This window comes from Talpa occidentalis, unplaced genomic scaffold, assembly GCF_014898055.3.
Source record: "Talpa occidentalis isolate TD23 unplaced genomic scaffold, MPIMG_talOcc4v2.1, whole genome shotgun sequence".
Taxonomy (NCBI): domain Eukaryota; kingdom Metazoa; phylum Chordata; class Mammalia; order Eulipotyphla; family Talpidae; genus Talpa; species Talpa occidentalis.
The window spans coordinates 104,198,083-104,224,105 of NW_026555331.1; the positions used below are offsets into that span (position 1 = coordinate 104,198,083).

At 51.0% G+C, this 26,023-nt stretch overlaps 2 protein-coding genes and 1 long non-coding RNA gene across 3 annotated transcripts; 1 reads left to right on the plus strand and 2 right to left on the minus strand.

Annotated features, from left to right (window-relative positions):
* Window positions 1–279: 279 nt before the first annotated feature.
* HOXA3 (homeobox A3) lies at window positions 280–11,457 on the minus strand. The gene is given in 4 exon segments (XM_054692436.1): window positions 280–2,175; window positions 3,597–3,845; window positions 3,848–4,244; window positions 11,421–11,457. Coding segments are annotated over 3 exon segments (1,332 nt in total). The 5' UTR covers window positions 4,125–4,244; window positions 11,421–11,457; the 3' UTR covers window positions 280–1,369.
* LOC119243678 (uncharacterized) lies at window positions 7,329–15,795 on the plus strand. Its single transcript, XR_005124801.2, has 3 exons — window positions 7,329–7,408; window positions 11,972–12,207; window positions 14,783–15,795. It is a non-coding gene; the product is annotated as an uncharacterized LOC119243678 (long non-coding RNA).
* Window positions 15,796–19,973: 4,178 nt separating this feature from the next.
* On the minus strand, window positions 19,974–23,691 carry HOXA4 (homeobox A4). Its single transcript, XM_037509598.2, is given in 4 exon segments — window positions 19,974–22,484; window positions 23,025–23,191; window positions 23,193–23,427; window positions 23,430–23,691. Coding segments are annotated over 4 exon segments (960 nt in total). The 5' UTR covers window positions 23,635–23,691; the 3' UTR covers window positions 19,974–22,131.
* Window positions 23,692–26,023: the final 2,332 nt, after the last annotated feature.

Sequence of the window (26,023 nt, forward strand, 5' to 3'; positions counted from 1 at the left end):
GTTGCTCCTGGAAAGTGCTCCGCATCTTCCTTGCTGCAGGCTCTTCCCCCGGTTAAAGCGTGGGATGTAAAGCTTTGATCCGAGGACAATCTCCGAGAAGACAATCGTGCCCGATTCCTCGGTGGGGCCCTCTCGAGCACCTGGGCGCCCCGCCGCGCCTCCAGCCATTGTTTCTCCCGCACTCAGCAGTTCCAGAGCCCGCAGCCGGCATCCGTGGCAGCTGGGAACCAGGCAGCCCGACGGGCTGGCCGCTTGGGCGGTTCCAAAACTGCTGCCGCTAAGAGCTCCGGCTGCCTTCCGAGAATCCGCCGAGCTCCCACACGAGTCGCCTGACCAAGCCCCAAGCCGGACCTGGAGGGCTGCTGCGGCCTGCCCAGCCAGTTCATCACCGCCGGAATTCCACGCAGATCCCCATCTTCAGCCAAAGAACCCCTTCTGCACACGGATATTATTCAGAATAAAGACTTTATTTTTTTTTTGTTTTGTTTCTCAGAATGTGAGCAGCAAGGAATGTATTACTCTCAAAACAAATCTAGCATTTTTCGGGTTTACAGACTGATTTATCGGTTTCGTCGGATGTTACAAACCGAAATCACTGTTTGCAAAAGCTGGAACCTCTCTGGTATTATTGCATCATTACCGTTTTTATAAAGGAATTATATTTCCCTTTCAAATAAATGTTTCCTATGTACGCCAATACACCATTGAACAAAAGGCCCAGAAACCTTCTGAACAACCAGGGTACAGAATTTCTTTAATATAAATACGAACAGATGGGGATAAATAATATTTAAAACTTATTCAATGCTTGCAAAAAAAATATAAATAAATCTGACTGTTCACCAGCATACACACACGGAAAGACGTACACTTAGTTATCCTTGCACAGGGAGCCCCTGTTTCAAAGCGCCTTTGATTTTTTTTTTCCGCTCTTTACAAGAAGTGCAATTTTTAAACAAAAAAAAAAACCCTAAAAATAAAAAAAAAAAAAGTAATCGCTTCCCCTCGGGAGCCATAATGTACGAACAAATTCACATTGAAGAACTCGACTAGAAAATTTGTTCATATACCCTGTTTCTGATCAAAGAGAAGAGAAGGTAAAGAGTGCAGGGCCAGCGGCCGAGCCGGGGCGGGAGGAGATAAATATCGCTACTGATACTGACAGCCATTCCAGCAACCAAGATTGCTACGTCACATAAACTATAAAAACTTGTTACCAAAGAAAACAAAACCAGGGGAGGTAATAGAGGGGAGACAGCGGAGAGAGAAAAGGGAGGGGCAGAAAGAACCTTAAACAAAACAGAAAAAGCAAAGGAAGAAGGGGGGGGGCGGGGAGGGACTCTCCTGGCGAGCAGCCCCGAGCCAATTATCACAGGTGGGTGAGCTTGGGGGCTTCCTGAATTCTTCCCTGAGAAGGATGGTGGGCAGTAAGGTCCGTATAGGTGGGGTGGGGCTCCCCCGGCCCGGGCCCATGATGGTGGCCGCTGCCCAACGGCCCAGCCCCCCCGTAGTCCATGGCCGCCGAGGCGGCGTGGGGGAGGTGAGTTAGGCCAAAGAGGGTCGGCCCAGAGTTGCTCATGGGCTCCACATAGCTGCCCCCCACGAAGACGGGGCTTCCCTGTAAGTGTGGGGTCCCATAGCTGCCGTTGCCCTGCAGGCCAGGCGCGTGCGGGTCGTAGTCGGGGGTGCCCCCTGCGCCCGTCCCCGCCGCGGTGTAGCGCTTCTGTGGAGGTGGCGGGGGCGCGCAGCTGGGCAGGGGTGCGGGGTAGGAGGCCGGGGGCAGTCCGTAGGCGCCCTGGGGAGGTTTAGAGAAAGGCGGGGGCGACTGGGGCTCGTATGGGACGCTGTTAACTAGCGAATGCATAGAGTTCAGATAGCCGCCCGCGCCGGGGGGTACGGGGCTGCGACTCGGGGACTGCCCCCCTGAGGACGTGAGCATGCCCTTGCCCTTCTGATCCTTCTTGTACTTCATGCGGCGGTTCTGGAACCAGATCTTGATCTGGCGCTCGGTGAGGTTCAGCAGGTTGGCCATCTCCACCCGGCGCGGCCGGCACAGGTAGCGGTTGAAGTGGAATTCCTTCTCCAGCTCCACCAGCTGCGCGCTCGTGTAGGCCGTGCGCGCCCTCTTGGACGACGCCTGCCCCGGCGGACTCTTGTCGCCGGCGCAGCTCTCCCCTGCGGGGACACACGAGAGGGGAAGGGTGGCGTCAGGGACTGCCCGGCCCCGCCCCGCCCAGTCCCTGGCCCAGCCAGGCCCCTCCTTCCTCTGGATCCCTCCGTCTGTCTGAGCCCAAAACCGGGAAAGAAGAACTAGGTGCTGCCTTCTGCCCCGGCCAGACAGCGAGGGGGCTGGGTAGCTACCCCCTCATTCAGTCAAGCTGCAAAGCATGGCCCCCCATGCTTTGTTGGGGGAGTAAGGGCAGAAAAGTAGAACTTCCAGTTTGCCCTCTTTTGTCTGTCTATATTTCTTCTTTGAGCTACTCACTTTTATAACTCATATTTTGATTTTTTGACCGCTCAGACTACAGGCTTTCTGTAGGCAGGTCTCATAATCTACATTCCCTTCACAATGTGGCGCACCTAACAAACACTCGATACACCTTTCCCTTGCTCGCTGGCTGACTGAAGAACTGGTCAGTGGCCTCAACTGGCCACTCACTAATCTACCCAGCAACTGGCCACTCATTAGTCCACCAAGTGGAGATGCAAGGAGTGGAAGCCCCAACCTGGAAGACCTTCTCCACCCAAAGGAAGACATTCTATTGAAAGTGTTCATTTTTGGTGGGGAGGTCCAGCCCCCTGCTGTGGTTCATATTAGTTAGGGCTCTCCAGGTCATCAAGCAGCCTGTCCCAGCTCTGTCCACTGATCTGGTGTCCTCCTGTCTTCTCTGGCCCTCCAATTCTGGCTGTGGAGGGTTCCAGATACTCAGGTTTAGAGCAGAGCACTGACAACTGGAGAAGGCAAGGGCAAAGGTAACCACGATGGTGGAAGCCCACTACCTGGGGCCTATCCTCCACTGAAGCCCAATACTAGGCGGCCTCCTGTGGCCCCCATTAGGATGACAAGTCCATATCCCCTTCTCAAGGAGATCCCTGGCTGAACTAAGTCTGAGTAGGGCCTTCCCAGAGGTAAGGCAGTCACTCCATCTGCTGGGCCAAAAATTAAAACTAGGTACTGATTATAGGCAAAGCATTCATTCTGACTAGAAGTGATCAGACCTACTTTTATTCTGCTACATTTTAAGATGAGGTAGCTGTTAGTGTTTCCTTACAAATGTGCTAAAAAGATAATGGAGCTCAGGTTTGCTCTGTTCAAAGATCCTCACTCCAAGAGAAGAACAAAAAGGGATTCCAAAGTCACTAGGTCCCACTTACTCTTTGAGCAGTCCAGAAAGACTCCTCTCAGGAGTCTTCCTGGGCACAGGGAGCCCTGTCACCTCCCTACTTTCAAAGATCTGGAAGCTTTGTGAAGGGGGGATGAGAGGGGGAACAGCAGTGAATTCTTGGAAATGTCCCAGTGCTTCCAGAATGTAGTGCCAGTGGCTTGGGGGCCAGAGCCAGGCCAGAGGACCCTCCTCTGGTAGGCATCCCTTTACCTGAGCTGGAGCCGCTGGTTTTCTGCTTTGTGTTTTGCCTGGACTCTTTCATCCAAGGGAAGATTTGTTTGGCCACGGTAGGTGAGTTGAGCAGGGGACTCTTGGCCGTGCTGGCAGGGGCAGGATTGCCGCTGGCATTCTGAGGTGGGGAGACTGAGGAGGGGGGCGGGGGCACCGCAGGAGTGGGCGCGGGGGGCTGTGGTGGGGGTTGAGGCTGCTGTGGGGCAGGGGGCGCGGCCTGGGGCTGCTGGGGGCCAGGGGCGGCTCGCCCAGGCCTGGGGGCTGGCTGGGCGGGCCACTCAGGGTGCGCAGACACGCTTCGTTTAGCTCGTGTGCCTTGGGGTGGCCCCCGCCACTAGCAGGCGACTGCAGAGAGCAAGCTGGTCGGTGGTACTCGCCGCCCTCGGCGCCCAGGGCCGCGGACGCTGGGTACGGCTGCTGACTGGCATTATAAGCGAACCCGTTGGCTGCCTGGTAGGGGTAGCCACCGTAGATCGCCGAGCTGTCGTAGTAGGTCGCTTTTTGCATCGCGTTGTTTCAAGATCTTGATCGCACACTCTGACAGGGGCTTGACACCCGCGAGGGCGCACATTGGCACGCCCCGGTGGTCACGTGACGCTCCGCCGCCAATGGCCGCCCCGCGCAGACCTGGGGGGGCGAGAAGCGCAGCGCGGTGAGGGCTCCGCGCAAATCCATCTTACTCTCAATAGCTAAGTGACATGAAAGCCATAAAAGAAAAAGTGGTCAGCAATATTTAGCAGCACGACTTGGCCTCAGGCGCAGAGAGCCGCGCTATAAAAAGCTGCTGGAATTTACTGGCAGCTACAAATATTTGCTTAACTTGCGTCTAGAGTTGGGGGGGGGGAGTGGTTTCCGGGGAGAGAGGAGGAGAATGAGTAAGGGCTAGAAGCCCAATCTTGGAGGCTGGAATCCAGAAGAAAAAGGCCAGATGCGCTAGGAAGAAACAGGGTTAGAATCCTCTTCCAAAGAAGAGGGATCTTGGGGTATTCCCTGGCCTCATTCAGAGAGCCCAGGGACTTCTGCACGCTGGGGTATCTTGAAGAAAGGGTGAGGAAGCAAAAAGGAGCATGGGTCGCCAATGTTTTCTCCAAGCCTTTTAGGACTGATATTTGCCAAAAAGAACCCTGACATGGGGTGAGTTCCCGCCCAGCCCCTTCATGGATTTCCAGCACCCAAGAGAGAGATGCACAATTTTTTTGGGGTCAGTCAGTCGCCCTACTTGATGCTACTGAGTTTGTTAGGCAGCCAACCCACCCATGTGCAGTAACAGACCCACCTCATCTAAAGGAGCCCCTGGTGGCCAGAAAGGGGGAGAGAAAACTTTGGATGGAACATCCTGTGTTTGGAGGCACCAACAACAATACCCCCTCCAGCAAGCCACAACTAAAATCCTGAATTATTCTTTACTCCTTTCCTCTCCCTATTTCTCAGGCATGTTCCAGCAAGCCACTCCCACCTCTTTTCCCCAGTTACAGAAGGTCCCCAGCCTCTCCTCCCTAGGACTTTCTGAGGTGCTGTTATTCAGGGCAACTATCAAATTCTACCTGTTAAAACATGATGGATTAGAGAAAAAAAACAACCCACCAGGAACCTGAAAAACCAGCGTTCATCTCCATGACCACGGCTTGAACTCTCCTTCCAACTTAACGATAATAGGTTCTGTCTTAGAAACTGCTATGTAATTTGATGTATGGGGGTCATTTGGCTCTGGACGAGGGATGGAAGCACAAGCCATAAAATCCTGCCAGAGTTCCCTGATCTTTGTGTGCTGTTGTTGTTGCTATTTGGTGCTTGGCCTGTTTACCTGCTTCAGAAGCACCAAGTAAAGGCTAATCCTGAAAATATAAAAAGCAACTGAAAACCTTAACCCTTTTTATTTAGAAAGAATTTGTAGAATCTAAATCTGTATTTTGTGTTCAACCTTTTTGTAGTCAACCTTTCATGCTTAGCTCTGAAAAGTTCTGTGACACCTCTCTCTCTCTCTCTCTCTTTCAAATGTTAGTGTCTCTGACCATTTAAGAAGATGTACAATAACAAATCAGTGAAGAAAAGGGTTTACATGTCCAGGCCCAACTATGTGTATTTGAGTCCTAGATTATTCAAGTTTTCTAGGAATAACACTATGTTAGCTAAGAAAAAAATTAGGTAATGAGCATCTACCAGGGGAGGATCATAATTTTGTTTTTGATAATGGACTGCTTTGGATTGTATTACTAAACCAACAATCTGACCAACATCTGGAAAACAGGCACACTTAATTTTCCAGAACTTCAATTAAAAATTACTGCATCCCTTATCCCAATCATTGTGAGTGATCTTGAGCCCTGGAGTATTGTTTCTCTTTTGGAAATAGATAGGAAGCTACAGATACCAAGATCAAAAGTAAATAAAAGATTAAGTAAAATTTAAAACTGAATAGCAGTTTAATGTCTCAGTTCCTGTTCTTTCACAAAAACAGCTCCTATTTCATTTGGCAGTGTTAATGTCTGCCATTGTAATTTTTAAGATACTAGCTTGTGTAAAATAAAACACCAGGCTAAGAAAATTAGTCGACACTTGAACAGCAAGATATTAGATAAAACAAAATTAAGTTGAGTTTGAATGCGCAATATTTCAAGTGACTTGCTAATCTAGTCTCACAAGCTACACTGGCCTGCTGCTTACTTAAATCTTTTCAGCCAGGTGTGCATTGTCTCATAAAATAACAACAGCATCTTTAAAAATCAAAGAGCATACAACCATCACCATAAATTTACCATATGAATTCACCTCAGAGAGCCCACCAAAGTCTTTCCTATTGTTCGAGGTCACCAGACAACTACCTTGGGGCCCAAAGAGTAGCTCCCCTCAACCAAGCCCCCAAAGTTTGCAACCTAGTAAAGAAGTTGGAGATTTGCCAGTCAGAAAACTTTGCTTTGCACCCTAAGCAAGGGTTGGGGGTGGGAGGAGATTCTCCGAAAAGCTGTGTTTCTGGACAATACGCCCTAGGTGCAGGAGCTGCAAGGGAGTTAAGGAGGCTAAACTGAGTGCAGGAAGCAAGCTCTATTGTCTCTCTGGAAGATGTGTTCAAATTCAACCTCCTTCCTTCCGTCACCGCTCCTTCTCTCCCCTCCTGCCCCTTGCACCTTCAGCCGTCACCCCGAGTTTGAGCGGGAACGCCTGGCCAGAGTCTCCCAGTCCCTTTAGCCACCCCTCCCTCCCTCCCCAAGCCAGAAAAGTTGAGGCTGGGCTAGAGGAAAGGGAAGAGGTGGGGGCGGGGATGGGAAAGCGGCTTGAACTCGAAGTGTAAGGGTATCAGTCACTGCCGGGAAGGAAGCTCCGGCTTGTGAACTCTTCTTGAACCGAGATTTAAGTCTGCAGCCATAAATCACCGAGACGTAAACTCCGCCATTCAGCGCTGAGCGCAGCCGGTTGTGGCCCTGCTTACCTTAACTTCTGACGGGCGCCGCGAGCGCAGGCTGGGGCTCGGCTCCGGCCCCCGCCCGGCTCGGCGGCCCGGCCGGGTCCCCTCAGCGCGGGATGGGCACCGACCCTCAGCATCCGCCGAGACGGCGGGCGGGAGGGAGACCCCGAGGCCCGGACGCCGCGGCGCAGAGCGTGGCCTCCTCGCTGCTCCGGCACGGCTCGCCCAGGGCGGACTGGGGCGGCTCGGACCCCCCCTCCCACCCACCCCACCCACCCACCCCTCCCCCACACCCCCGCCCCCTGCCCTTCCCGAGGGCAGCAGCCGCGGCCCGGAGATAAGCGCTAGCGCGGCGCGGGCTCTGCCTGGGCTAGTGGCACCGACTTGGGTATGTTTCTTATGAATATTACACGCGGAGCAGCGTCTGGTCGGGGGGTGCGGTGGGGGTGCTGGGGGCGGGCGGGAGGGGAGGCCGAGGCGGCGGGGGAAGCGCGGGCCGGCGTGGGGGATGGGGCCGAGGCGAGGGGAGGGACTGGAGCGAGGGGGGGGCGCCGCCGCGGGGAGAGGAGGGCAGCCCCCCCCCAGCCCCCCGTGCCCTCCCTCCCCTCGTTCCTAGGCGTCACTAAAGTCCAGAAAAATTATGCTAATGAGGACAAAAGGCTCTCACAAAGGGGCTCTCTTGCAGGGCTCTATTTCTTAGGAATCTGAGAAACCCCGTCACCCTCTGCCCTGGTCACTTCCAGATGGGTGGCGCCGGCAAGGAGGGCCGGGAGGGAGTTGCCCACACTTTGGACAGTTTACCTCACCTGCCAAACCCCATCCGAGAACCTCAAGTCAAGCTTGGGGGGTGGGGAGCTGGGATAGGACCTGCTTTCTAGAGAAACTTCCCAAGAACCAGCCGGGCTGCCTATATTTTTCATCAGAAGCCCTTGAAATCCCGGCCGCCGGTGGGGGGGTAACCTGGCGAGCGCGGTGTTCATCCCGGCAGTGCAATGGGCCCCTCTGGGCTCAGGTACACACGGGATGCCTGGAAAGTTGGGTCTCCCGCTCGCCAGTGCCCATTTCACTGCACAGACGCGAAGCTCACTCCCGGGAAAGCCACGAAGCTGCGACGCCGACACGACCGGCATCTATGACACACATTTTTTCCTAATTAGTGTGGCCCGGGGACTCCGAGCAGGGGATCGGGCCCGAGCGTGGCTGGTAATAGTGCCACAAATTTGAGGAGGCTGCTCCTTCTCCCTCCGAACGCCTCCTCCACTCCCAGATTCACAAGTGAACTCTGCCAGGGGGGTGTGTGGCGAAAAGAGAGAAATAGAGCTTTCGTGCAATTCCAAGGTGTCAACGGCCGGTCCTTCTAAAAGGAAGGTGTTAAAAATATAAGTAGTATGTTTAAACTGTCAGGGAGTCAAAGTGTCACCTTAGAGCAAAAACAAAGCCAAAGGAAAAGGGAGAAATCAAAAAGCACTTCGGGCTAGGGTGGCCTCATGCATACCAATGGTTTTTGTCATTTATGGCTAGGCAAGATTTATGACTCGGCGCCCCAAAGCTGTAAACAGAGCACAAAACAGCAAACACTTGCTCCTTATGGCATATTGCGGCAGCGCAACTTGAAAGGGGGAGCCGGGCGGCGTAGGAGGCGAGAGGCGGCCGCAAAAATCCGCTCGGCGGCATTTTCTCTTCAAACCGGCCGGCTGGGTTGTGGCGTTTGAAGAAAGAAGGCGTGGGTCAATAATCAACCCGCACTTTCTCCTCCAAACTGCTGACTCGACTCTCACCGCCTTCTCAGCTAAGCCAGCTGCAGGGGAGGCCGGCTCTCTGTTTGAACCTGCCAGGCCCGGGAACGGCCCTGGCCTAGGAGCCGAGGGCGCTGGGGTGAGGTCTGGGGCGCCCAGCGCCCCTACCTTTCCTGCCGGGCCAACCGCGCCGGGCGAAGAGCCCCGACCTGCCGATCTGCGGGAGCCGACGGAACGCCGGGGCGGGAGCTCCGGCCACGGCCCGCCCGCCCCCGACTAGGTGGCTTCTGGGTGGCGGGTGGCGGCGGATAAACGAGGAGCTCCGACCTGCAGACTGGGGTCGGGCTACTGGCACACAGACTGCTGGGGTGCAGGCCTTTCTGAAATCCAAAGGACTGGCTTTTGGAGCAAGGCAGGGAGGTGATTTTAAAAACAATTTGGAATCGCTGAAGGTTTTTTTGTTTGTTTGTTATTGGTTTTAAAAGAAATTACCGCCTATCGATTTCCACCACCAGAAGTGACCCGCCGCTTCCGCTGTGCCCTTTGTAGGCAAATCTCCCAGCGATTCACCCGGCTCCGCCAAAACCACTAAGGTTTTCTTTGCTGAGAGGATCCCTTGGCTCCCCAAGCCCCCCGAGTCCCCCCTACTCCCGATCTCTGGCCCATGGGGACTAGAAGAAAACACCTCTTCAGCACTAGAAGAATGTATGGAACAGTGAAGGTGCACTGGCCCTTTCTACCCTTCGAGGGGGTCTCCTTGTGGACGTGTCTGCAGGGCCGCGGGTGCCTCCGAGGCTGTGTGCGCAGCCAGAGAGGAAGGTGAGGAATAATTGTTGGCACGAAGACGCATGAGAATCCCACCGTAAGGAGGGAAAATAACGAAGGAAATAGCCTTGCCTGTGTAGGCAAAGCTGGTATTTTGATGGTAAAAGGGGACTAGCCTACTTTATAGCTGCAGTTTAGCTGTAATGAGTGACTTTAGCTCTTCCCTTGGAGGAAAAACCAACTGGTGCTCTATAAATGGGACTACTGGCTTCTTACTGCGCACACTTTTATACAGAAATGGCTCAAGAGTCCATCCTTAGATATTTATTCTGCTTGCTGGCACTGAAGCGACAATAAAAAGATGCCTTTAACAAACCTCTATTCCCTCTCTCATTCTTTCTAGTGAAACTATATTATTTATGAGTCTTTAACTGGGTCAAAAATGCACCAGAACTGGGTCATAAATCATATGAAATGCTGACAAGTAATTGAACAGCAATTAAAGCTTACATTTTATTTCCAAGGGGTGTTTTAGAGCACTTGAAATGGCCTCAGTTAAACATGGTTAGCGCTGAGGCCGGCATGGGTGTTGGGGTGGGGGCGGCGCAGAGCAGCCCTTCCTTTATGGGAAAGTAAATCTTACTCAAGTAGGGGAAACCTGATTTGATCCCCCCCCCACGTACAAAAATAATAATAATAATAAGGCTTAACAAAAAACGTCTGGAGGCAAATGCGATTCCGGGTTCTCTATAGGCACCCCCTTTCCTCTGGCCTCAGAGTTCCAAGAGCTGAGGAAAGCGAAGTTTCCAACATCTTTTCAGAGTTCCTATCCTCCCCAGGAGTGCTGAGTCCCCAAAGCCCAATTAGATCAGGCTTTCCCAGTAATTTAGAAGCACACCATTTAACTCTCATCTGCCTCCGTCCTGGCTACAGCGCCGTGTTTCTGGGGTTCTGAAGTAAAAAAATGTCTGTCTTTACTTCCTCTGGACTCTGCCTCTGGACTTCCTTCAGCCCAGGACGCTCCAGCCACTGCTCAAACACTCCCTGGCGGCTGCGGGGGGCAACAGGGGTGAGCGCGGGGGCACCCAGGCCTCGCGCATTTATAAGCCAAAATCGAGGTCTGGATCATTTTCTGTCTTCCTAATGGTAGAATAAGCAAGCCTGCAGGCGTCCAGCACGCCTGCCCCCACTCCAAACCTCTCCTGCATCTGAGCTGTTCTCCACCCGGACCAGGGCAGAGGGTGCTCGCGAAACAATGGCGCGTCCTTTGGGTCCCCCGCTTCTTCGGTCTGGCTTGTAGGAAAGGGCGTCCTGCAACCCAGCACTGAACAAAGTGGCCCGAAGCATCATCAATAAAATGGCAGCGCAACTACACACTCATTGATTTCCCTCTCCCAGCTGCTCTGGCTGCCCAGGTCATTCCTAATCCTCCATCCCTGCCGGCAGACACCGCCAACCTGGGGGCGAGTCCCCTTCTCATTGACCCAGCCCCCACTCAGTCCCGGCAGTCTCGGCCGGCGAGCTGCGCGCGGGCCACCTTGGTGCGTGTGGGCGCTCGAGGACCATCCCTCTGCCTGGGGCTCAGCCCCACGACTCAAGCCCTGCCCCGCTGCAGTGGACAAAGCCGCCGGAGCGCTGGAGGCCACCGGGCCCACCTAGTAGCCCCCAGCCGCCCCCTCCCACACCTTTTTTTTTTTTTTGGTTACATCCCCAACACTTTCTAGGGAATGAAACTCAGTCTGAGCCACTCCTGGGAATCTTTCAAATGGTTTCAGTTCTAAAGGAGAAACAAAGGAAGAGCGGGACGGAGGGTCCTGTCCGTGAACCAGGGTCTCCTCGCCTGACCTCTGTCTCTCACGGCCATAACTCACTCTAGATATGAACAATCAGCGGAAATACCTTAAAATAAATTCCATCCTCCTGGTGTAGCCTCGAGTCCCATCCGCTAGCTCGCCCAGAACTGCTCCATGAGCGTTGAAAACTGCAACCCACTAGGAGAGCGCTCTCCAGAGAAGGGGAAGGAGGAGGAGGTGGGTGCGGAGGGGTGGGGGGGAAGCTCTCGCTCTGTAGAGAATCTAGAAAACGTAATCACAGGCGAAGCCCGCCTGGGTCTCCGCTCCAAATGCCACAATAATGCGCTGTATTATGTGCTCACGTGGTCATACGTCAACTTAAATCCTTTTATTTGAAATAGGGAATCACTGAAGGAACTAGGTTTCCAAGCAAGAACATTGAGATTTGGGGGAGGGGAAGTGGGGGACCTTGACCAGCAGCAGAGAAGAGTTTTGTCTAGGGCTGTTGGACGCAGGGGGGCGGCACCCCACCCCCTCCCCCACCAACGTGCCATGCCAGGCCACTTATCTCCGCTTATATTTCTTTACACACACTTCAAACACAAAGGAACAGCAATACTATCCTTATTCTCAAAGCTCACATAACTTTCCTTACAGTGTTCTGCTTGGGGACAAGCTGAACCCACAATACCCAGCACTCCAGTCTTCTGTGGCCTGCTGACTGGAACATGGGAAGACAAGACCCAGGCCCTGTTTCCAGAAGAAAACCCAGTAATGACTGGCCTAGTCAGTGGACTCTCTCACTGTCTGCCATTGAATGGATTTGCTAACACCCACGCAATACACCACAGCCGCTGGATAAACCCAAAAGGCCCATAATTACCTGACAAAGGGTAAGGCACCTCCTCCTCCAAGTCCAGTTGGTTTTGTTCCTTGGGAGGCCCCCTAGGAAAGAGGTGGTGGGTCAGGGTTTTGCAAAATCTGGAAGGATCCAGTACCCTGACCAAACCTGCACTTCCTCAGTGCATAGCTGAGTGATACATGAAATTATAGGCTTCTGACACTGAACATGCTTCTAACACTGAAAAATGTAAAGGGAAATGATCTTGTTTCTGCAAGAGGTGGAAAAAAAAAAAACACCCAACATTTGCTGGCATCCCCTGAACTAACCCACAAGACAGCCTGGGACTCTGCAGACAGGGCTGTCCACCCTCCCCTAAGACAACTCTGTGTTCACCAGCATATTGAACTGGACCAAGTCTATTCAGGGGGAAACTGACTGGAACAAGTAAGTTCCCCCACTCCTACTCCCACCTTCTGCTTGGTGACATTGTCCACTGATTTCAGCACTTCACCCTCCCATGAACTGCTTAAAAAGCTCCTCTTTTTAGGTTTTAGTTTCTGAACTTTGAGAGTGCTCTGTGGTGGCAAAATCCTCATGCCAAATTCTTTTGTTCCTTGAGAGTGGATCTTTAGTTGGCTAGGTCTAACTGTGAGGACTCACTTGTAGCAGCTACAGGAGGCTGTGCATGATTCTTGCTCTCCTCTCCTCCCCTGCAGGGGAACAGAAGGGGCCTGGTGAGAATGTAAGGCCCTCAGTAAGGGGCCCTGGTCATGGGGGTATCCAAATCAGATGGGCAATAAAAGAGAAGGAGACCTAATCCCTTGGAAGTGAACCCTGGCCTAAGCTGGTGGCAATATTCCAATAATGTTCTAGCTGGGAGAAAATCTCTATATGAACTTTTCCAGCTCACAAGCTGGAGAGCTGGAAAAGTAAAGAGTCTAAAGTAAAAACCTGCTCCTCTCAGGTTTGAGGGATAGATGACAGGACCAAAGGCTGTTTTCCAAAAAGCAATTTCCAATCTCCCAAGCTCTCAGATCACTAATATATTATCCTCGTCCCTCCAATATTTCACATTAAACTCTCCAAACAGGCTAGAAAGGATCTGAAAGTATTGCCAATCTTTTTGAAAACTCCCCTCCCCCCCCCAACAAAGTTTTCTCAGAGGCTTTAACTCAAAGATGAGAAGGGGCCCTCTTCAGAACTCTCAGAACAGTCTGGAGCTAACCAAAAAACTCCCAAGGCCATAAATCAATGGGAAAAGTCTTTGGTACCCTTCAGGAAAATGCCTTAACGCCAGCAGAGCCCAGTGGCAGGCAGCTCAGTTCCAGCAAAGGAGCCTCCACACTATTATTAACAGCCCAGTTAATGCTCCAACTGCTGTTTAACAATTAACATTAGGACTTGGGGTAGAGTGGTGTGATTTGGTGGGATGAAAAGGGGTAATTCTGAGGAGGTTAAAGGAAATTTAACTCAGGAGGTAAAACTGGCTTCAGTAAGAGAGACTGAGATCTGGGTAAGTCACTGGGGAACCGGGCAACTGAATCTTCCTTTTCCACACTGAAATCCACTTTCCTGGAGCCAGGCTATAGGCCTTCTAAAGTTCAGTTCCAGAGGAAGAAGAGAGATGCTCAAGTACCCAGGCCCAGGTTGGGAAACCTAGTGGCCAGTCCCCTTCCATTTACTTCTCCTGGCTATGACTAAGGACACAGGCTCTGGATCCAGACCACCAGAGCCAAAGTAGGCAGAAAGTTGTCTTGGAAGGAGCGGTAACTATGGATAGAGCTTTAGTCAATATTTGCAAGGCTGTTGGCTGATTAGATATATCTGTATTCAAACACTGCAATCTGATTTCTCTGTCAAAAATACACTTAACATTTTTCTCTCTTTAGTTAACTCTAGTGGTTTTTCTGTTCAGTGTCAGGTAAAGCTCTTTTCCCTTTTTTTTTTTTTTTGTGGTGTAGGTTATAGATTATTATTTAACATGACATATTTCCTGTGGGTGCAACTGCAGTATAAATGGACTCCAACTTCTCTGGACACATATGGATGTGTATATCATTTTATATACACTGTCTCAAACTCCTGTAACTATTTGTCCATGTGATGATTCTGATGTGTGCAGAGATGCAGATCATATGTACACACTGAGTTGCAATTTCCTGAGATGTTCCCTCTATACTTGATATAGATATACAGTAGCTGAGAAAGTAACCCACCCAGCTTTACCATTACTGTTTACTTCCTATCTGATATAAAAACAACTGTATCTAGAACACCATGTCAGCTTTAAAGGATCCAAGAGTGGTATGTTGCAATTAATTAACAACCTGGTATCTATTTGGGGGGCGAATTTGAGGAAAAGACTGAGGACCAGGGAATAGAAAACAAAATATCAGAAAACTTTTAAGAAGAAATCATTGCCGAAAGAACAAAGCAAACCAATTCCTTCATACCAAGCTTTCGAAAGCTATCCCAGCAGCCCCTCCCCCAAATAGGCACGAAATTTATGGATCTTTTACAAGGTAATAAACCACAGTAATTACCTCCCTGCATCCCAAAGTAAAAGAACAAATTAAGCCAGAACTTTAAAAAAAAATTAAAGAGTTTTTCCTTGTTCCAAACAGGAGAAGAAAACGCCGAGACGAGACAGAAAACCGGTCCTCTTCCCATAGAAACAACAGCAGATCAGCCTGGCCAAAAGAACCGAGAAGACCCGCTGCCTGCGAAGGCCTACACACCTAAGATGCAGCAACTTCCCTCAAGCCAAAGAAAGGCAAAAGGGTAGAAGGCACTGCAAGGCGGCGAGACAAGTTTCCTCAACGCGGAGGTGGGACTGGTGACAATTTCCGAACTCACAATCTCCAAGGCTCTGCAAATAGTCCTCAAGGAAAGCGGCCCACGCAGCTGTCGCTGTGCCCGTGGCCTCTACTTGCGTTTGTCCTGCTGTCCAGACAAATCTGAGGTTGTGCGTTCCGTGCAGTGGCTTGTTTGGGGGTTTGCCGCTAGAAACAAACACACCCCTCTGAGCCACCCCCACGGGAGCACACACGTCTTTAGTCTCTGCAGACGCCCCTCCTGCACAACGCCGCTTTTGGGGCAGACTCTTTGTCCACTTGAAGCCCGGCATCCTCCGGGCTTGCAGCTGAAGGGAACCCAGCTCCAAAAACTCCTCCGAAGTTAAATATTGACCAGAACCTCTTTCAACCGGCTGCGGCTGCCAGGGAGCGCATACTCCTCGCAGAGGCCGGCTGCTAAGCCCTGCACAGCGAAGAGCTTTGGCTGAGCGCTTACCTCGAAAGATGATTAAGACCGAACCGGGGATAGTCTCCAACTCCGGGCGCTCAGGAAATCGCCTTTTCCGGTGTCCGGGCGCTCTGCGGACAAAAAAAAAAAAAAAAAAAAAAAGCAGAGCAGAGAGTGAACGTACAGTGGCTGCTAAGGAAGGAGCTGGAGGACCGGAGTTGGAAGCGCCGCCGGCGCGGGCGCCAGGGTGGCCCCCAGGGTGACGCGGACACGGAGGAGTCGCCAGAGCACTCGTCCATGCGTCGCGCTCATTGCTCAAAAGGTTCCAGTCTACAAATGGCCTGAAGATGGTGATTTATTTTTGTAAAATAAATACATACTCCATCTCCGCACCCACACTCTCCATTTTCTTTCTTTTTGTGGAGGGTGGGAGAGGGTGGGAAGGAGAAGAAAATGAAGGTGGCAGAGGAAGGTAGAAAAGTAAAGAGGTTTTGCTGGTGGTGCCAGCTCTGCTCGAGAGCTCCTCACGCACCTCAACTCAGGGAATGTGAATGCATGCTTTATTTTCTTTTGCTAACAAAGGGAAGCCTTGTCTGGGAGCATTCAATCACCGACTCTCCTGAAACCTCACTAGTAGAGCGCAATTCTGTTGGCGCGAAATCAGACCCAGGCTAAGTCCACAAGCGGTGGGCAGTCTTGAGAGGTTTTATCTTTGGAGTTAATTCAAGCCTTGGGTGCAGCACCTCTCTGTCCCAGTGGGCTGGGGGACAACGGCAGTGTCCAGTCTCCTCAGAGCAGGCCAACTCTGACTACTGGAAATAGAGGAAGCTGGAAGGATGCAGGCTTGGGACAATACAGGATCAGGGGGGCCTACCCAGCTCTGCCTCGCCCAGCAGTGATAAATTCACTCCATGCCCTAATTCTGCTGCCACCTGACCCCACCCACGACATTTACAACTATCTCTTGCCCTCTAGCAAAGGGACATCCAGCCATCAGCCAACTTTGGAGGGGATGGTTAGGGAATAGAGAAGACTGCAGAAGGGGCAAAGTATCTGCCTCCACACTGGTCCTGCCTTGCATAAGTTCTCCGCTAGGCTGGGACTGCCAGGTGGGTTGCTTCCACAGCCCTATCCTACCTACTACCCTTCACCCAAGCCTGAGCAACCTCCCCAGACTCCAGCCTGTCCCCAACAAGCCCCAATGGCTATCCTGCTTCCGTGCAATGCTGCTGAAAGCATCAAGAGAGGCTACCAAATGGCTGACAAGTCCCCTGATCTCAGGACTCCAGGGCGCCCTAGCACACTGAACAAGTGGCCTTGGCGCAGCCCCTCTTTGCCCTCCTCCATCCGGCACTTGGGAGTCAGAATCCATGCTGGGCCCCTTTCTCTTGTGCATACTGGCCCCCTGTGTTTCCACAGGGAGTGTCCCCCTGGCTTTGGGACTCCTGGCCTGACCCTGAGCAAGGTGGGGCTTAGCTACTCTGCACGTTGCCACTCGACTTTGCCCCAGAAATCTCCGCTAAGCACCAACCACTGCCACCACCACCCCTCCCGGAGGGCTTGGCAGTATTGTAATTATTATGGTTATCATTGTTGTTGCTATTTCCTTATCCCCAAGTCAAATATTCGTGGCTGCTGTTCGCCATAAATCCTTCAGACTAATAAGTCACAAAGAGATGTTGCCCAGGTCTCTCCCTCCACAATGGCTGCCGCCGCTGTGGCCTCTTTCTCTCCGCGGTTTTTGGCGCTCCCTTGCTCCCTCGCTCGCCCGGCGCTGCTCGGGTGATTTATGAACACCGGGAAAATTGAACAAAGCCGCGCGCCCATCCTGTGGTATCTCCGCAGTCTTCCCCAGTGTGAATCAGAACATTACCAACTGTGTGCGCATCCGTCCCACTTCATCACCAAAACCAGGATGTGACCGCAGAAAACCCGAGCCGAACTCACGTTTCCCCCGGACGCAGCACGCTCCCCGGACTCACAGAAAATGCAGAAAAAGCCCCAAGACCCTGAGTGGGCCAGCCACCTCCGATCTCCCCCTGCTGAAAGGCTGTCTCCTGCCCTCCTGCAGGAGTTAAAATCCTTTGGAGATAAATATGAGGGTATGTGTTTTTAAAAGTCAAATAGGAAGTTGGGGTCTCACTTGTGAGAGATTCATTCCTAGTGAGGCCCTGAAGACTCCAATCCATTCCTGACAATCCGCATTAATTATTTAATGAGTCACGTGACCTCAAAGATTACAATTTCAATATCTCCCTCCAACAGGCTCTACACCTTTATCTACTGCAACCAGGGTCCTCAGTTGGTTGGCTTTTTTAGTTCCCAGCGTTAGTCTGGAAAGCAGATTCCCTTTACCAGCTACCAGACAAGCCACCGTCAAGGAGATCTCTGGGACAGCATAGTAGAATTAGGTATTCTGGTACTTTTAGTATTGTGGACAGGGGGAAGCCCACCACTCTCTTCTCGCAGGTGCCCTGACTTCCTGGTGCTCATAAATCCAGAGGTCAGCCCACCTGTCTCAGTGTCCTGGCTAGGCAGTTGGGTTACAGAATCCCCCCAGGGCTGATGTGATGGCACATCAGGCAAGAACCTAACCTTCTTCCCCAGCCACCAGACACCTGTGGCCTCCACAGGCCTCCACACCAAGGGTTTGCCCAAAGGCATATGTCCATTCCAGCAGAATAAACCCCAGGATTAGTCCAAAGGCTCTATTCAAGGACAGACCCATCAACATAAAGAACATGGTGGGGGGGGGCTGTCATTCAGCTGCCTCAGTTTCCACATCTGTAGCATGAAAAGATTAAGCCAAAATGGCCTCCAGATCTCTTTAACCTTGGACATTCCTCCCATCAGGGAATCTCTTTTAGTCCCAAGAATCAATCCCTGAAAGAGTGGGGCAGTCCTGAAAGGGGGGAAGGGGTTATTCTATGAATTTGAAGCCTTAAAAAGAAGTGATGCCAGGGTTCCAAGAGAGAAGTTTCAGGCTAGAATGTTTCACAACAGCCTCAGTAGCCATCCTGATACTGTCCAGGAGATAGAATACACATTTCTTCCTTTCCTATTTTTCCCAGGCCATATCCTTTGAGAGAGGAAGCAGTTTTTCTTGTGCCAGTATATAATATAGAGAATGGGGCAGCAGAAGCAACCAGTGGGAAAGGTGAACTCTTCTATACAGAGCTATAGTGAGGGATGCAGAGACCCACCAAGGAAATAAATAAAAAAAAAAAAAACCACCCCACGCCTATTGCCTATACAGAATGCATCCATCAGTCAGGATGTCCCTGGTTCCTGTTGGCTACATTGATTCTTTGGGGTTTTTCTTTTCTCCCATTCTAAAGAGTCATTGATCTGTTTCTATGTTGAAACTGCTAGAGGGAAGGCAGCGATGAGATGAGCAGCACAGTTTGGAAGCCTAGGGGAGCAGGGTGATACTCACCCCTTGAGGAGCAGACCGCGAGGTGGGGGAATACGGGCACCCTGGAACAGCTGGGTATAATGTCAGTGGCAGTGTGCAGAGGACCCACTCTCCATATATCTAGGTAATCTTCCCAGGAGCTCCATCCTGGGTATTAAGTACTCTACTATGCCTGTCACAGTTGAATTCCTGCTGTAATAAAACACCGGGTATATCGTAGATTTCAGCAAAACTAGGAAAGAGAGGCTGCAAAGTGCCATTTTTCTTCAGGGGGGAGAGTGTTAAGTACTTAATTCAAACTGTGACCATTAAAGTGTCTCCTATCCGATTTAGTTTGATTTCAGATGTTGACAAAACTTTTATCTCTAGAGTCACACACGGCTTGGTTCTAGGACGAAAGCAGATGAGCGTATGTTAGAAGGACGGAGGGAGAAAGAGAAAGAAGAGGAGAGCATGTGTAACAGTCCACTTGGTAGGAGAATTCTAGAGCCTCCACAAAATACTGTCTTTAAAGGTCAAGGGTTTGAGGGGCCAGTAGGGTTCGCTTAAAAAAAAAAAAAAAACAATTAATGAGATAGAAAATTTGTCCTCTGGATGAACTCTTATGGTTGCCCTAGCAAAGGGCAGACAATGCATGATTTTGAAGCACAAAGTGGGATTTTCTAAGCTGTTCTAACAAGCACCCTTAAAGACCAAACCTGAAACAGGCAAAACACTGAAGAAATGACAATCATTTGGGTCATTTTTGCATCATTTTGGCTTTATGAAACTTACCAACACATTAATAATCAAGAAAGTTTGAGAGAAAAAATGCCATTTTTGTCCTAGTATATTAGAAAAACTATAGTCTCTTCCTTTCCTGGAGACTATAAGAGTAAGGGAAAGAAAATTACCCCTTTCACCCCTCATACATCTGCCTCCAGTATGAAGTTAATGAATGCCCTAGTCCCTCCTTCCCTACAAAGGAGAAATATAAGAATTTACCTTAAATGATGATAATCTGCCATTTGAGGTTTTGCAGCTCGACACTCAATTTCCACCGAGAGTCTAGGCATTTTTTGAGCAGACAGCCAAGATGCTGCGTCTTTGCCCGAGACCACATTATTTGCAAGAAGATCCCTCGATTCTCCACAGACTTTTCCCAGAGAATGCCTTTCAGAATTGCTGTTGAATTACAAAGAAGTATTTATTGCATGAGGTGATTAATGATTCCTGGGAAAATTGCTATTTTCAGCATGATTTAATTTCGTTTTACAAGTGCGTGTAGTAGGAGGAGGGTTAATAAGTCTCAGCAGAAGTTACAATGCTTCCAGAAATCCCTGGCAGCCATTCATACCTTGCAAAATGCACCTTATGCCAAGTTTGCCCTGACTTGGGAAGATGTGTGCTTGTTTGCCCCTGTACTTTCTTGGAGGCCCCTCAGAGACAGGTGTCAATCACTTTCCTCTCAGAACTGGTTTGTTCCTAGGTGAGCTGACCACCTTTGCCTGCAGAGGCAAAAGGAGAACAGCATTGACCATTGATTAAGGGTTTGCTACTGATGGGAAAATGTGCTTAACAGTCCTCTGACATTGCAGAGGTAGGTGAGCACCCCCTCCCATCTCTGCTAAAATTATTCTATGAAGTGAAAACTGCACTCATTCAAGCCAGGTGGCAGCTCTAGTATTCTGAAGCTGGTGTGCACTGGTTTTCTATATCTTGCTGCAGAGTACTGGCAACCAAGCCTAAAATCCTCTTTACCGATTTGTTAATCAGTAAACAAATACCAGGTTGTGGAGACTGAGAAATGGTTTTGACTTTTTCAATCTTTTGAATCTAGGTCTCTCTTTGGGGCAAGAAGATCTGAGAACATCTGAGGAAATTGGTCCTCCTTCAGAGTTTGACTTTTCCTCCAGCAGCAAAGACTCCCAGATCTACCTCGCTTAAAGGTGCATTTTGTGGTGTTATGCTTTTCCTTTCCTCGGAAGAAACTTTGGAGGGTGAACTAGGATATTTAGCCTATTTTTCAAAAAGGAAGAAAGACGTAAGGAGGGAAGGGAACAAACAGGCAAACAAACAAAACTTCCCAAGCTGTAGTTAGCGAAGAGGACCTTAAAAATAGCTAAGAAATGAAAAGCAATCTCAACTCTTTGCAAAAACTATTTTTTATCTCCAGGGAAACAGGCAGATTAAGTGTGAAGGTGCAATAAATACCAAAGGGACCATTTCTTTCCAAGTGTGCTCAGAGTTCAGCATGGAGAACAGCTGCAGAAACTCCTGGGCCCACAGCACCGCAGGGTTTCACCTTTCATTGCAGGGAAGGACACGTTTCTATGCCTTACAGAGAGCTGAAGCCTGAAAGCCTGGCCAAGTTTGGGAAGAAGAGGCGCTCTCTCAGAGCTCAAGAGTCTTCCTGCTCCTTGGAACTTTTCCCACAGTAGGTCAAACTTGACAAGAGTTCAGCTGAAGTTGAACACACTCACACAAATTATGTGAGCAGTCAGAATCCAAGTCAAGTCAAGAACACAACTCAAGCCATCATCTACAAGATTTTTATATGCAAGGTCAAGCACCTCAATCCAGAGAACTTTTTGTAAAAAAATTAAAAGTAGGAAACACACAAATGTGTCTTAGAACTTTAATGCTTTTTGAAACAGAGTTTATTCTTAGCACATGGCTTTCTATATAGCCACACCACAATTTTTACAGTCACATATGGGTCTAAACGCACTCCCTTCTCCCCGGAGATTGTGCCTCAGAGTAAGATAGTATCTCTACAACAATATTTTAAATAAATGCAAGAAAAGGAAACTAATGTGTCACACCTACTATCAAGGTCTATACATTTTGAGAATTAAATAATCTTGCGAGGTCCACAATGTCTACCCATTTTATTCAGTTCAATACAAGCTTGTATGAGCTGCCTTAATGGGGAAGAAGGGGCGGTAAGGAAGGTGAGGAAGGGTCTGTTGTTTTCTTCTGCTTGCCACAAATCTATATGAACATGTCCCTAGTCCGCACTGGTTGCCCCGCTGACTTCAGCCACCTCAAAAGTATTTTTGCTGCCAAGCGTCCCTTCTCAGGTACCCAAACCTGGAAGTCTTGTTCAGATCAGCAGGTTGTTCCACCAGCCAGCATCCTGGCCACTGTCCTCCCTTGGGTGGCAACCAGCACACACTCTTACCAGGATAATGTCTTCTTTTTTATTATCCCTTTAACCAAGCTAGGTTTTGCTTTGGGGCCTGTTATGGTCCAGACAGGAGGGGTGGATGGGAAAAGGGGCAGGAGGAGAGAGGAGAAAAACAGGTGAGGGAAAGAACTGGTCTAGAGTTTAGACTATATGGAGGAGGGAATGGGTGTGGAGGCCCCGGGGTGGGGGTGGGGGTGGGGGTGGGGGTGCGGGCTCTGCGTTTGTGCTTTCCCTGGTGGGCCTGCAGAGGCCGAGGCGGAGTTGGAGGATCGCATCTTAGTGTTGGGCAGTTTGTGGTCTTTCTTCCACTTCATCCTTCGGTTCTGAAACCAGATCTTGACCTGGCGCTCAGACAAGCAGAGCGTGTGGGCGATCTCGATGCGGCGCCGCCGGGTCAGGTAGCGGTTAAAGTGGAACTCCTTCTCCAGCTCCAAAACCTGCTGCCGGGTGTAGGCGGTTCGAGAGCGCTTGGGCTCCCCTCCGTTATAACTGGGGTTGACTGAACGCCCGTAACCCCGAAGGAGAAAGCCAAGGAGGAGGGAGTGGAAGAGAGGGAAAGGAGGAGGAGAGAGAAGGTGGGGTGGGGAAGAGCAATTGGACATCATCATTATATAATAACCTGACACCAAGTTCACGCAAGATACATAAAACGGCAAAGAAAATGTTTCACAGGCTATTGACAACGGGAAACACCCGAGAGCCATAAAGAATGGTGCTGGGCATTGGGGCTGAAGAAAAGCTTCAAAGACACATGGCCTGAAGCCTCTGCCAGGGCAATTAAATTTATGGGGGCTATAATTACTGCCCTAACAGTTTGGCGTCTCGTAAATCTCCCGATAAAGGGACCCCGGGTACAAAAGGCTTCTCACGTTGGGGTCAGGCGGCTGGCTGGCGTGCACGCATCCACATCCCCCTGTAGCTGGGGCCAGATGGGGGCTCCCCTCCCGAGGTCCCCTACCCTCTGAACCCCCGCCCCGCAGCTCGAAGCCTGGTCTGGTCCCCACCCTCCCTCGCGCGCCTCCCCAGCGGCGCCACGTACCGGCGCTGACATGGATCTTCTTCATCCAGGGATACACCACGGGCTCCTTGCCCTTCAGGCCGGGCGAGCTCCTGCCGGCCAGGAGCAGCGAGCACGCGGGGGCGCTGCCCCCTGCCGGGACGCCCGGGGTGGCGGGGGCCGCCTCGCAGCGCAGCGGGGGCGCGGGGCGCCGCGCGGTGCTGCGGGGGCTGCCGGCCGGGCGGCGGGACGTGGCTCGCGTGCAGGCCGTGCGCGGGGCCCTTGGCGTGCGCCGGGGGCTGCTCGGGCAGCGGGGGCCGCCCGGGGCTGGCGCCGCCGCGGTAGCCATAGGGGTAGGCGGCCTCGGCGGCCCCGGGCGCGGGGTAGAGCGCGGCCGCGGGGTAGGCGGGCTCGCGAGCCGCCCGCGGGGTGTAGTAGGAGGCGGGGGCTCGCGGCTGCCCCCCGCGTGGGGGAGCGGGGGCTGCTGCGCGGGCAGGTGCTGGGCTGCGGGCGCGGGGGGCTGCTGGTAGCCGGGGCCCCCGCCCGGGCCGCCGTCTCCGCCGCCAGGGCCGCTGTGCTGCGCGTACTCCTCGAAGGGAGGGAACTTGGGCTCGATGTAGTTGGAGTTTATCAAAAACGAGCTCATGGTCATTAATTTGTGAAGTGCAAAAATACTAATTTTTCTCGCGTTGTCGTTTTTCTGGGCTCGCCGAAGCCCCTCCCCCTCCCGCTTCACGTCCCATCCCCCCCTTCTCCGCTCCCTTCCCCTCCCCCCGCTGTCAAGCGGCCACCCCTCCCCCTCCCGCTGCCGCCAACGCCACCAAAGTTCGACTCGCTCCTCCCTCGCCCTCCTCCCCAGCTCGCGCGCGCGCGCGCGTTCCGCCTCGGTCCCGCGCGCGCCCCGCCCAGTGCCTCCACGTGACCCTCCTCTGCCAATGGAAGTGCCGCGCGCGCGGACCCGGATCAGGAAGAGCGCGGGTGGGTGATGGATGCTGCTGTCGCGCCCCGGAGGGAGGGAGCCTGCGCCTTCGGCCCCCCCACCCCCCCAACTTTGAATCTTGTTGGGAATTCGGGGTTCGCTGGACTTGTGGTTTTCTCAGGCGCCAGGTCTGGGTTCTAGTCGTGCCCTACTACTGGCCTAGGTCTCGGGGCTGCCGGCGGCCGCGGCCCAGCACTGACCTCGGGCCGAGCCCAGCTTGGCTGCCCCTCGGTGCTCCAGGGTTCGAGGCCTGCTGGGGGAGGGACTGGCGTCCGGACCGAGGGGGTAGTCATGTTTCTATCAGGACCCGGGAATAAAACAAATGAAGCCAGGAGATCCGTTTTCTCACAGGCTGAACCACTTTCCAAACGGTGCTTGACGCGACCCCGCGAAGAGCCCCTGCTAAGAGATGTCAGGCAGCAACCGAAAAGGGGTGGGTGGGTGAGCAGCTGAAGGGAACGGCCCCAAAGATGTCAAGCTAAGTCATTCGACTATAACCAGATCGGCGGGCGCTTTTCGTTTTTTCTTTCTTTTAGAGACAGAATCTTAAGGTTTTTTTCCCTAAGAAAAATAACCTTCCAGGCAGCACCTCATGTGATGGAGGTGGCGATGTGAGGCGCTAAACATGCCCACATTTACTAGGTGTGGTTGGGGGACGGAAGTGGCCCAAGGGTGGGAATGGATAGAAGCTATGCCTGGACAAAATTGAGCTGTGAAATCAACAACTTCCTATTTCAGAACAATCCGGAACACAAACAAGCTAGGATAAAATAGACACTGTACACAGTCTGATCGCCAATGGGCCTTTCCCACCCCCGCCCCCAAGAAATTGATATATTTTTGACTTTTGAATATTACTTCCTCAAGCTGTAGCTATGGCTAAAGTTATATTTACAGAAGTCTATAATTTCTGAATCGCTGAAAATTAGCATATTAACCTATCAGTAGCTCTGGAAAGGGGGGAGAAGGGACTGTTGCCTGCCATTTGGTAATTGAAATTTGATGGGTAAACTAATTATGCCATTATTAACAAATAAATTACTTATTAATTCCACCTAATGTTGATCTTTGAAGTAAATACTGATGTCTTTACTGGAAGTATGCACTTTCCCTTTTCTGAGTAACAGAACACACCTAGATCCTTTACTTTTCAGACTAGGTTAAAGCAGTGCAAGCTAGCATAGTCACCATTCTAAAAATACTTTCATATTGGCATGCAAAGCAAGGATTTTTCAGCTGGTACACCTTAGTTGATTTTTCAAAGAGTAGTATAAACAGCCTTCTCACAACTGAGTCTGGAACTCAGACAAGGAAAATTACAGTCTAAGCCTGAAGACACTTCAAAAGGAATGTCAATTCTATCTTCATTTATATTGGTTACTCATATGAGTTACTAAATGCTGGGATATATCCATTTGATGGATAGTCATTTAATGCTTAGCCACATAAAGCCTATTATATGGGACTAATCTTTAAACTAATTTAGGAATAGAGGTTAAAAAAGGGATCAAGTTAGCTTTCTAACTGGAATCGCCCTGAAGTGGTACAAAGAAGTTTTCTACATTGGATGTCTGTTTTATCGTTTGATGTGAGACACCCTGAAAAAAAATTTTTAATGAAATCTGAGCCAGACAAATCAACACTAAGTGTAATCTTTAGACATACTCTTTAGACTCAGGGAAGAATCTAGCCTGTGATATAGCTGTCTAAACCAATATCTCTCTACAGCAAGAAAAATTAGTATGTGCACATGTTATGTACTATATAACATGAATAATATATGCATACATCATATAATTTACAAAGCCGGAATCTCTAAGCTTTAGGGAGAGAAAAAACACAAGGAAATTTTGCCCTCTTCCTCATGTCATAAGCCTCGAGTACCAGGATTTTAACCATGTCTGTTTAATATTATTTACAGACACTAAAACACAAAATTCATGTTGTTTAACCTCAGACCCTTCTACGGAGTTTCTATTTTAAAGTACTAACGCGACACGGGCACTGTTTTGTGTATGGTTAACCTAAACGAGTTAACTGTGCCTGTGTTTCATGTGGTTCT